This window comes from Mesoplodon mirus (genome assembly GCF_964341445.2).
Source record: "Mesoplodon mirus genome assembly, chromosome: 10".
NCBI lineage: Eukaryota > Metazoa > Chordata > Mammalia > Artiodactyla > Ziphiidae > Mesoplodon > Mesoplodon mirus.
In genome coordinates this window covers 96672931-96684793 of record NC_138986.1, presented here as the reverse complement: position 1 = coordinate 96684793, position 11863 = coordinate 96672931, and the positions used below count along the sequence as shown (strand labels likewise).

General features: G+C 45.5%; 1 protein-coding gene across 3 annotated transcripts; it reads left to right on the top strand.

The window, feature by feature from the left end:
• The first annotated feature begins 1312 nt into the window (after nucleotides 1-1312).
• Nucleotides 1313-5112, top strand: TENT5A (terminal nucleotidyltransferase 5A). 3 transcript variants are annotated; one of them, XM_082633689.1, is made up of 3 exons: nucleotides 1313-1427; nucleotides 1814-2366; nucleotides 3482-5112. In XM_082633689.1, the coding sequence occupies exons 2-3, from the start codon at nucleotides 1851-1853 to the stop codon at nucleotides 4256-4258; spliced, it is 1293 nt and encodes a 430-aa protein (XP_082489815.1). In that variant the 5' UTR covers nucleotides 1313-1427; nucleotides 1814-1850; the 3' UTR covers nucleotides 4259-5112. The 3 variants fall into 3 exon arrangements, with proteins under 3 accessions (XP_082489815.1, XP_082489816.1, XP_082489814.1); XM_082633690.1 differs by lacking the exon at nucleotides 1313-1427 and adding an exon at nucleotides 1438-1577; XM_082633688.1 differs by lacking the exon at nucleotides 1313-1427 and adding an exon at nucleotides 1495-1632.
• The last annotated feature ends 6751 nt before the right edge of the window (nucleotides 5113-11863 follow it).

Below are 11863 nucleotides of genomic sequence, written 5' to 3'. Positions count from 1 at the left end.
GTTTGGAGGGGGCGGGCCGTTCTCCCTCACAGGCCGGGCGGCTGGGGTCGCGCGGGGCCACGGGCGGGAGTATTAGGCTTCCCAGGCGCGTCCCTCTCTCCCCTTTCCCTCCCTACCCCCCCAACCCCCCCCCCATCCCAGCCTCTACGCGAAGAAAAGTTACTCTCAGTTTGGAAAGAGGCAGCTAGCGGCCGGAATTGACGGCCCGAAGAAAGGGCGCGCTTTCTGGCAAAGACGTGGGTGCGAGCGCGAGTGCGCGCGGACGTAATGCTACACTCCTTTCGCGCCGCCGAGGCGACTGAAGTTGAGGGGCTGGGGTAGGAACGCTTGTGTCCTTTGAACTCGTACTATCGCGGGTCGTGGAAAACTAGCTCGTGTCACACTGACATTCGCATTCACTTGAAAAAGGCAAACCTTAGCGCCCGACGACGACCACACTTCGCCTCCTCACTTGTCGGCGAGAGAGCGCGCCGCTGATCGTCCGGCCCCGCGCAGCGGCCCTTCGCGCGACCCGGCGGCCGCGCGTTCCCCGCGCCGCGCTCCGGGCCCGCCTCGCTCTCGGCCACGGGCCGCGCGCCCGCCTGGCCGCCCAACGCGCCGGGGCGTCCGGTCGGGGACGCGCGCCGCGCCCCCGGCCGCCCTGAGCCGCCCCGAGTCGCCCGTGCGCGGGAGACGGACTCACGCTCGGCCCCGCCCCCGCGCTCCGTGGGCTCGCCTGGAGTTCCCCTTGCCGCCCGAGATTTCGAGAATCGAAACCCGGGGAGCTTGCCCTGCCCCTCACGCGCGGCGCCTGATTGGCACGGGGAAGTGGACGCTTTAGTTCACTCTGAGGCCCGGTTTATTAACGGAGTAAATGGCCTAGCCCTACACCACACAGTTTAAAAGGGGGACGGGTCGAAAGAACCTCTGGAGCCCCGTCATTAAGCTACAATGACGCGCCATAAACGGCGAGAATTTTATGTTGGAAGTTGCTGCAGTTGCGCGACTTTAGCCGGGAACCAGTTGTGAGGGCCATTTAGGACACTTGAGGCATCGGAAGTGTTTCGTAGTTGGAGGAAAAAAAAGAGGGGCGGGGTAGGGGGGGATCCATACATCAAACACATGTCTACGCACATCAGTGCACACGGGAACCGCCGCTGGCTTCCCGCTCCGGGGACCGGGACCGCCGCTGCAGCGCTGGGCTCCGCAGGGTTCCGGCCGCAGGGCGGGTGGGGGCGGCGCCCTATGCAGATGAGGAGGGTGTGGCGAGCGTGCGGCGCCGGGCCCCGGAAGCGCAGAGAGGCCCCGGTATAAAAAAAGTACTGAGGACATTTCTCCCGCACAACTGCTAAAGCTCCAGAGACGGGAGTGTGTGCGGCGGCGGCGGCGGCGGCGGCAGCAGGAGCCGCCACCTCCGGGACCACCGCGGCTGAGGCGGCGCGGGCGGGGTGAGGGGCGGGAGTGGCCGGCGCGGGCGGCGGGGGTCTGGGAAGGACTAAGTCGCTCGCCGCTGCCGGGAGCGCACTCGCGGCTCCTGAAGTGTTGCCGCCTCGCAGTTCCTCGCTCGCCGCGCTCCTGGAAGGGGCGGCCGCCTCCAGGTGACACAGACGGGACTCCCGCTTGCGCTTTCCAGATGCATCAGAGATACTTTTGGTGCGGGGCTGCTCTGCGGGGCGCGGGGCGCGCGGACCGGAGGCCGCGGGGGCCTGGGGAGGGAGAGTCTCCGGGGAGCCCCCGAGGCGGGGGGCGAAGCGGGGAGGGGGCGCGCTCCTTCCTCCTCGGGCCCCTGTCCGCCGCGCGTCTCAGCGCGCTCCTTCTCCCTGTTCTCTTTTAGGACCGACCAGGGCCCAGTGGCGTTCGGCGGGCACTTCATGGCGGAAGGCGAAGGGTACTTTGCCATGGCCGAAGACGAGCTGGCCGGCGGCCCTTACATCCCCCTGGCCGGCGACTTTAGCGGCGGCGACTTCGGCGGCGGCTTCGGCGGGCACTGCTTGGACTATTGCGAAAGCCCCACGGCGCACTGCAACGTGCTGAACTGGGAGCAAGTGCAGCGGCTGGACGGCATCCTGAGCGAGACCATCCCGATCCACGGGCGCGGCAACTTCCCCACGCTCGAGCTGCAGCCCAGCCTGATCGTGAAGGTGGTGCGGCGGCGCTTGGCCGAGAAAAGCATCGGCGTCCGCGACGTGCGCCTCAACGGCTCGGCCGCCAGCCACGTCCTGCACCAGGACAGCGGCCTGGGCTACAAGGATCTGGACCTCATCTTCTGCGCCGACCTGCGCGGGGAAGAGGAGTTTCAGACTGTGAAGGACGTCGTGCTGGACTGCCTGTTGGACTTCTTACCCGAAGGGGTGAACAAAGAGAAGATCACACCACTCACGCTCAAGGTAAAGCCCCCCGAGAGGGGCCGGGGGTGGCGGCGGGCCGGGCGCGGGGGCGGCGCGGCGGGCAGAGGGGCGCACGTCCGCGGCCCGGACCCAGGTGGGCGCCCTGGCTGATTTCGCTTTTGAGTTTTTTCCCGAGTAAACCAAGGTGCGTGGACTGTGTTGAGTGTTTTAGCTGCTTCAGCTTCCAAGTCTTCTGCTTCCTCCTCTGCCCTGCCTTCTCTTCCTTCTCATTTTTTAACTCTTGGCTTTCCTTGATTGAGTCGTGTCCAGAGGAGATTCTGCTAAGTGGAAGAGTGAAATGATGTGAACCTTTCTTCTTTTTTTTTTTTAATGAGTCATTTGATGATTTAGTCTCTGGGAAAAGAGCAGCCTGCAGCAGAGGCTGGTCAATGTTCTTATTATTGTATTGGAGAATGTGAATAGATTTCCTAGCTGCCTTCACGTGACGCCGTGTGTTAAGCATATATATGGTGCTTCTCCAGGTTGGTTCATGTGTTCAGGATATAATGAGTCCCCTCCTCCCCACTTTGGTCCAAAGCTCGTTTTATACAATTAGTTATAATTATCCGAGGAGCCAGCCTCCCAGAATGTCTTAATTTCGTTCATATTTGATTTTAGCTGCAGGAGCCCTGGGGGGACCAACAAGATACAGATCCTATTGGTTCCCTCAGCAGGAGGGGAACTAGGTGACTAGGGACTAGGGTGAGAGGCAGACCAGCTTTTCCCTGTAGGTCCTTCTGTCTTTTGAATATTGTGGTGATATTGTGTGAATATTGTACCTATAAGATCATTCACAAAAAATAACATTTCGAAAGTCAGGCATGACAACAGAACCTTCTAGTACTGCACTATGTCTGCCAGAAGCCTCACACCATTATTTCTAGTCTCTTTCCCAGACGGCAAAACCACTCGTTAAATGTATTTCTTGTTGTTGTTGTTGTTTTGAGAAGACTGTTTATGTATAATGTTTAAGCCTGCAGGTAGTGTTTTGCTGAAACCTGACAAAACAAAAGGGAAGGAGCAAAATAATTCTCAGCTGTGACGAGGATGTACTTATTTATTGGTTATTTTTTTCTAGGTTTGCTCATCTTCTTGTTTTGTCTTTTAAATTATAGGAAGCTTATGTGCAGAAAATGGTTAAAGTGTGCAATGACTCTGACCGATGGAGTCTTATATCCCTGTCAAACAACAGTGGCAAAAATGTGGAACTGAAATTTGTGGATTCCCTCCGGAGGCAGTTTGAATTTAGTGTAGATTCTTTTCAAATCAAATTAGACTCTCTTCTCCTCTTTTACGAATGTTCAGAGAACCCAATGACTGAAACGTTTCACCCCACAATAATCGGGGAGAGTGTCTATGGCGATTTCCACGAAGCCTTTGATCACCTTTGTAACAAGATCATTGCCACCCGGAACCCGGAGGAAATCAGAGGGGGAGGCCTCCTTAAGTACTGCAACCTCTTAGTGAGGGGCTTTAGGCCCGCCTCTGATGAGATCAAGACCCTTCAGAGGTATATGTGTTCTAGGTTTTTCATCGATTTCTCAGACATTGGAGAGCAGCAGAGAAAACTGGAGTCCTATTTGCAGAACCACTTCGTGGGCTTGGAAGACCGCAAGTATGACTATCTCATGACCCTTCATGGAGTGGTGAATGAGAGTACCGTGTGCCTGATGGGACATGAAAGAAGACAGACTTTAAACCTGATCACAATGCTGGCTATCCGGGTGCTAGCCGACCAAAATGTCATCCCTAACGTGGCTAATGTCACTTGCTATTACCAGCCAGCCCCGTATGTAGCAGATGCCAACTTTAGCAATTACTACATTGCACAGGTCCAGCCAGTGTTCACATGCCAGCAACAGACATACTCCACTTGGCTACCTTGCAATTAGGAATCATTTAAAAGTGTCCTGTGGGGAAGCCATTTCAGACAAGATAGGAAAAAAAAAAAAAAAAGAAAAAAGAAAAAGGCTGAGTGACCCAGCCATGATTAGGGATATGTTTTGTGCAATGATGATCTGCTCCTGGTTTTAAACTTGGCAAAGCTTGTGGATCTTTTCCTAGGTATGGGAGCATGATCTCAAAATAACCCGCCCCACCACCACCGCCAACCTTCCCTCATTCTCCTACCCAACTGGATTCTGTCCTGAAACAAAAGAGACCTGTCATTAAAAACAACCAGGTTCTCCTAAAATAACAAGAGAAAAAAAGCTTGATGACAATATGGGTTTGCAGTACCTGCTCCCATAGCTTTGCCATAGGAAAAAAAGACAAGTGGAGAGTTTCTTATAAGGCAGAGTTCACAAAAGGGAAAATACAGAGGAAAAAAGGGTCTCACTCCAACGAAATTATCAATTCAGGAGTTCAGATAGTAACAACTGTACAGGAGGAAGGGGGACTCCAGCATTGGGATTACTATCTGAGGCTTGTAGCAAGTGCTTTCTGTGGAACTCTCCCATTGCGCTAATAGAAACGGCTTGCTCCGAATGAGCAGTAGTAGGGTGCAGTTCTCATAACAAACAGCAGAACTTATGATGACACAATCCATTATTTCCAGCTGCGTGCATAGCTCGCATATTTTAAATGTGAAAATGCAAGCAAAAACAGCTGTAGCAAAGAAAGTATGCTCAAGGACCAAAGATTTAACAGATAAAAATACCCAAGTAGAAAAGAAATAGAATATATAAAGAGTTACTATATTTGTTACACACCAATATACATCAAAGTGCCTGTTGCCTTCTGAAAATTTGAAGTGGAAAAATTTTATGGTTTAATGACTATTTTATCAGGGACTCAAGAAGAAAATAAAACAACACATAAGCTTGTGAATGGTGGAGGAGATGCCCTATATTTTCTTGACAAATGCTTGTATAAAATTAACCTTGTTGGTGTGACATTATCTTAGGTACATGTGTATGTGTGTGTATATTATGTGTATATATATACATATTTGTGATATGTGTATATACACACAATACATTGATTATGGTCTAGAAAAATGTAGCATATAGGAAATGTTTAAATACTGTGTGCTTTTATGTTTTCAACAGGATGACATGAGACGTGGGCATATTGCAGTGATGAATTAAAACCCACATCTAAAAAAATTAAAGCGAATGAAGGAGGAAAACAATTAATATATTTGATAGGAAGAGCAGAGATTATACATTTTTAGAGAGTTTTTTTTTCCTTTTTTTTTTTTTTTTTGTGAGTCATAGAATTCCACAAATGGGAGAATATGTGTCTGGCAGAGCACTCTTTTTTTACACTAAACTCTGCCATTTCGATAGTTTGAACCCTTTTCCTTTTTGTAATACTTGCATACCTCCATGGTGTATAACCCAGTGGATCATGGATCAGCGAGAGTCTGTTTAAATCCCTGACTGCTCAAAAGAATTTCTGGTGATCTGAACACTACTTATTAATATTTAAATGAGTTTTTTAATGAATGCATTGTGCATTCCAGGACCACTAGAATTTAGTAATGTGAAATGACCCTTTTTAAAGAGTATTTGCACGATTACTTAAAATTTATATATGAAATATATATTATATATAAAATTTTATAAATTCATGCCAATATGAAACATCTTTGACCTGTTTGTCACACTGCATTTAAGTATTTAGTACTGTACTTTAAATTCACTCACTTTGCATTCAATCAGATCCAACTTTATTTTCTGTTTCCCAAGAGACCAGTTACACCTTTGTGAAGTGAACTGGCATTACTGTTTCAGTTCAGTGACAGCTAATCCTAAACCCATCCCTTCTCTCAGCCCTTAATTCCTTTGGACACTGGTCTTTGAAAATGTATTTGTTAAAAACAAATCTAACGCCCGAAAACCTTCCCTTTGTATTGTGAAACAGCTACACAGTCCCTACCAAGTCTAGTGGATGACTGCTTACTCCGATCGTTCCTGTGCAGAGTCAACCAGATTTCTGTCATCAGTTAAAGAGGGATTGGGGAAGAAACTAGCATCATCCTATTGGCAGTGTAATTTGTTTGTTATCTGGGCATCCCTCAGATGCTCAGTGCTGGTTTAATCCATCCGCACTACCTTTCTTGTGCATCTTTCTTTGAAGCCTTAATGGGTTTGTTGTAGCGGCGTCCCTGTGAATTCTGTCCGAGCTGTAACAGCTACTGCACTGCCACTCACTGTTACGTAGGGAACTCTTTCTTCTCCCACGTTGGCTCAGACTCCCTCACTCCAGCCCTGGGTTTGAAAAACTCATTGTAAATTCCCAGGAAATATTCCATTTGCAGATTAAGCCTGATACTTAACTGTCAGCAACCAAGCTCCGCCTCCTTACCTGTTCGGATGTTTCCTAAAAGAAAAGGGAACGCTCGGTAACAGAGGAGGAGTAGCTGGTGATCTGCCTTCTTCCTTCTCATCCTAACTCTTGACCGATGAGTTGTCCACTATTTCAGAAAGAATCTGGAGGTCTCTGGCTCTGCCATAGCAACAACCTGGTGTTATTTTATGACACAGATTTTTGTTTGGAGGGGCCTTGGAAAATACGCTTTTCATTTGTTTTCTCAGATATTTATGTTCTTTTCTTGCTTACTCTGGGGCTGGTAGCATAGTTGGAAATGCCAGCACCTGGCATTCAGATAGAACAGGCTGTACTCGAGACAACCTTCAGCATTTAAGATTTATATAATTTATTTCCCTTTTGTATGTACTATAGTCTTGTGCATGTGTAGTTGAACAAACAGTGGAATATACGTCTCTCTTTGTGGATGTGTGGCCTAAACATTTGAATGTCTGGCGAGAGAGAGCCGTGTGTCATAGGTCAGAGAAAAGGACAGCTCTCAATTCCTGATTAGTGCCTGTGATTTGCTTACCTTTGTGTTTATCTGGTCGAGTGTGCTGTTACTTTAAAGCAGGAAGAAGTTTTTTTATCTTCTGGAGTCTCTTCTCACCTGTTTGGCCTGGCATGTCAGGGAACACTTCACCTGTGACAGTGCCCTTTTAACAAGTTGACTTCATTTGCAGTAAAATCTCGTTGCCTCAAGACGTCCTACATCAAGATGGACTTTTCCCTTCCAGAAACGGGATCAAGTGTTTGCTCACTTTCGTATTGGGTGGATTGTTTTAACGTGGCTCCAAAATTGCAAGGATGGAAGAATGTCTGTAAGCCAAGCCAAGGAGGAAACGCCAAGAAAAGTGAACATACCATTTTTTTGCCACCCCTTTCTGTTTGCTGATCGTAGGTTGCCTTATTGTGCGTAAAGTTGTTTTCAATGCAATGCTTGTCAAATAAATATTGTGAACTATTTTGTAAATGAAATGTATTATGTTAAAAGCTGTCAGCAGTTCGAAAATAGGCTTTTTTGTTGTTTGAAGACAGCGTGTGTTAGATGAAACCAAAAAACCAAAAAAAAAAAGTAATTTCATATATACCACCTGTTGGAATATAGTATTTCTTTATGATCTCTTATAGTATAGCCTTTTCAGCGCTAAGAAAGAATCTCTGTGTAATACTTTGTTGTAATAATGGCTTGCTAACAAAGTACATGGTCAAAGTACAAAGTTGGAAGATGTCAAGTAACTTGGCGAGACTGGCTGCAAATCCTTGCAGAATGGAGGATGCTCTGCCCGCTGGCTGTCTCTCTCTCCGACCTCTCTACAACCATCGCCTGCTCCAAGAGGCCCTGATTGCAGCATGCCGCACCTGGGGTCACTCTTTTGGAATACTTTCACTTTAGTCTGTGTCACAGGCAGAAAAGGAGTTGCTGGAGAATGGACTCTTAAAAACTGACTTATTTGAATCAGCGCTAGAGGGAACAGATTGTGAATTTTGTTTACAGCATCCAATATTTGGATTTTTTTTTTGTAAATAAAAAGAAGTTATTTTTTTCTATTGATTTGTGCGTTGTTTTCCATCTCTGTGCTGGCTAAAGACCATATCCTCTGAATCCAACCTGTGTCCATGAGAAAAGATGAAGCAGTGTTTGGAGGCGACCCACCTTTATCAACTTCTGATTGGAGTGCAAATCATTAAAATGCCCAGCTTGCAGCCAGCCCATCTCTGACTGGCTCAGTAAGCTCCATTAGCATCTAGATAATGGGTGCCAACATTTCGAATCTGGTTGTGAGCTTAGCCGTGTTAAGTGACCCAGTCAGAGCTGTTTTCCGGGATCGGTAGAGACTCCTGGCTCTGGACTGTAGGTTTGCTCTAGCCCTGAGGGGGCCTTGGTTTTTAGGAGTAGCGTAAGTGTTGTGATTCAGTCATCCCTGGTTTTATATATATATCATCCATTTGAGGCTCTGTAGTGTTATTCAGAGTGTTTGCCTCCGGAGGAAGGGAGTACGTTTTGGAAGGCACTAATTGGAAGGGAAAGTGGACGGAAGGGCCATCACAGGATCTGATACGTTGTGCTTTGTATGCATATGCTGGGTGCAAAGATGTTGCCCTTTGGATGAGCATTTCAAATAGGTCATCTCACCTGTTCAGATTGCCAGGGAGCATCCATTTATTTTTTTATTAATTTTTCTTCTTTGTGTCATTTTGGAGACTTTCTCAGTACTGGTAGCATGAGAATTTGGTAAGCCTCAGCTATTATAGGACATCCTTGTGGCTTTTAAAACCGTTGAAAGTCCTGACGTTGGACAGAATACATGCTTGACTCTGCGGCTGTGAAAGAACCATTCCTGGTATTCAGAGCCAGTTTTCTGGCATATACATCATAAAATGCAAGGTGGTTATTTGGTTTGGTAGTGTTATTCGTATGTCATTCTCTTCTTCCTTTGTTGCAACCTCTTCATTTTTTTACAACCATCCCTTGCATGTCTGTGGTCATCACAGAGTCCTTTTTCAGCCAGGGTTGAATAAGGACAGTATATATTAGGCTCCTCCTGGACTTAGGTACACCCTGCTATTTCTAGTGGAATTACCAGACTGCACCTAGCTAAACCTGGAGAGAAGTAACACACCCTTCTTTTCCTTAGGAATCTTACTACCTTAACATTCAGTGGCTTTAAGAAGAAAAACAAAACACAAAAAATTAATACCCAGAAAGCAAAAACAAGGAAATTAAAATCATAGTTTTAAAATATAAAGTAGAATAAGAACTGTTAAAATCATCAGATACCTAAGAAATTAAACTGTAATTTCCTTCTTAGAACCAAGTTTGAAATAATGTGAATGTCCTGCGGCGTAATAGCAGATACAGTCAAGCAGGAGGGGCGAGGAGAAATGATTTTAAAATGACAGGGGCTTTCACCCAGCAAGGCCCAGGTCTTGGTTTCTAATGCTGTGCTCTAGGCCACCTTTGACAAATGGCTGGATCAAGGGCTGGGGCAAGGAATATACCAGAGGAAACTGGAGCATCTTACAGTTCCAGAAAGAAAGGGGGTGCCAAAAACAAACAAAAAAAACCCCCACGATGATGCGGGGTGAGGGGCATGTCAAAAGGCCACAGGGGCCACCTGAAAGAACTCCAATGGCCAAGCTAGAACAATTTGAGCAAAAAATAAGTAGTATTGGATTATAATGCCAAGTGTAAAATATCCATGCATCTGCACAGAAATAGATGATTGCATAAATAAATAAATAAATGGAGGCAAAATAAATTTCCTGTGCAGAATTCCAAATAATCCACGTACATACTGCTCACTCCAGGAGGTGGAGTTTAACTCCTTACCTCTTAAGCATGGGCTGGGCATGGAAAAGAGTGAGAAAAGAGTAACTGTAACAGCGTAGAGACCTGACAGACCGTCTAAGCCAGGGGATCATGATCCCCGTCACCAGTGATAAATCATGAAGATAACAGATGTTATGGCGTGGTGAAAATGGCAATTTACCTCTGCAATCTTCCTCCCCAAACCCGTAATGTCTAATTATGAGAAGAGCATCAGACAAATTTAAACTGAGGGGCATTCTATAAAATATCAGAGTAGTATTCCTTAAATCATCAAAACAAGGAAAATCTGAAAACTGCTACAGCCAAGAGGAGCCTTAAGGAGACATGACAACGAAATGTCATGTGGTATCTTGGATGGGATCTGGAGCAGAAAAGGACATTAGGTAAAATCTAAGGGAATCTGAATAAAGTACTGTATTCCTGAAATAATGACATTTTTATATCTGTTTATTAGTTATGACAAATGTACCATGCTAATGTAGGACATTAACAGTGGGGAAAGTGGGTGTAGGGTATATGCAAACTCTCTGTACTCTCTTTGCAATTTTTCTGTAAATCTAAAACTATTCTCAAATAAAACATTTATTAAAAATGAAGACTGAGTGATTCTTCTTTGCTATTTCTAAGGAAGTGACTCCATTTGTAAAATGAATAATGAATAGTGAGTTTTATTTTTTTAATGTCTACCATACTTAAAGTGTTAGGAGAGCGTATGAACCAGTAAAAATAAAATGATGTGTTTTACTCCAAAGTTTTAGAGAAGCTTTATCTACAAGTTTTGGAGAAAACGAAACGGGTTGAAGAGAGCTGAGTTATAGGCAAGTGTTTTTCTGTAGAATAGCAGGAGAAGTTCATATTACCTTAGAGTTTTAAGGAAAGGGAATACTAAATGTAACTACAAACCATTGTGTAGATATCTATAAATGTGGAGTTTTAAAATGAGCAAGGGACTAAAATTTCATCGCCCTAATATACAGAAAACCCTGGGGAGTTGTTGAGGAACTCTTTGCTAGGGAGTAAATGATATGATTTTTTTCTAAATGCCAGGGGAGGCTAATAGCTCATGGAGTGTTGAAATGAATTATTATTTAATATAAATAACCACTTTCACAATTTACCTGCTTACCTAAGCTCTTTCAGCATATCAGGTTTTCTTAAAGTGAAGGGACATCTGTTCTTTACTTTCTCACCTCAATCACTGGCATTCAAAAGCGTTGAAAAATGCTGTTTTCAAAAATAGATGCCCTTAGTAATTTTTAAAAGCAATCATTCCAGCTTTGCTGTTTATGAAGTTAGGACAAGGCCTGTGCTTTCCGTCGAGGGACACGGAACACCCCACCTGCAGGAATTTATGAGTGTGGGGTTAAGTTATTTCTAACCTCCATAATGGAAAGTTCCCTTCAGGATCCCCTTCAGAAAACTATTGATTTTCCAGTACAGTGTGTACTTATCAGTAATGCCAAGATTTTGTGGCATCATCTGGCCATGTCATTAGAAAACGGCTGAAACCCTATTCTTTTTTTTTTCTTCTTTTAGCAAAATTCAACATAACGAGCTACACTAGGCATTATGGATAACGCCATTCTGTGCATTAATTCTGAATTGCATAAGGTCTGGAGTATCTTCCTGTGTATCTCTGCCAATAAGGTAAAGACGATCATGCTTCATTTGTTCTTTATTTTAATAGGGAATAATAAAAAAGTATTAAAATATCTGCATTTTAGAGTCCAGTTATCAGAGAAGAGAAACAAATTCAATCAGGTTCAAGGCCCAAAGGCTGAATTAGAGTTGCCAGATTTTGTAAATAAAAATACACGATGCCCAGTTAAATTTGAAATTCAGAGAAGCC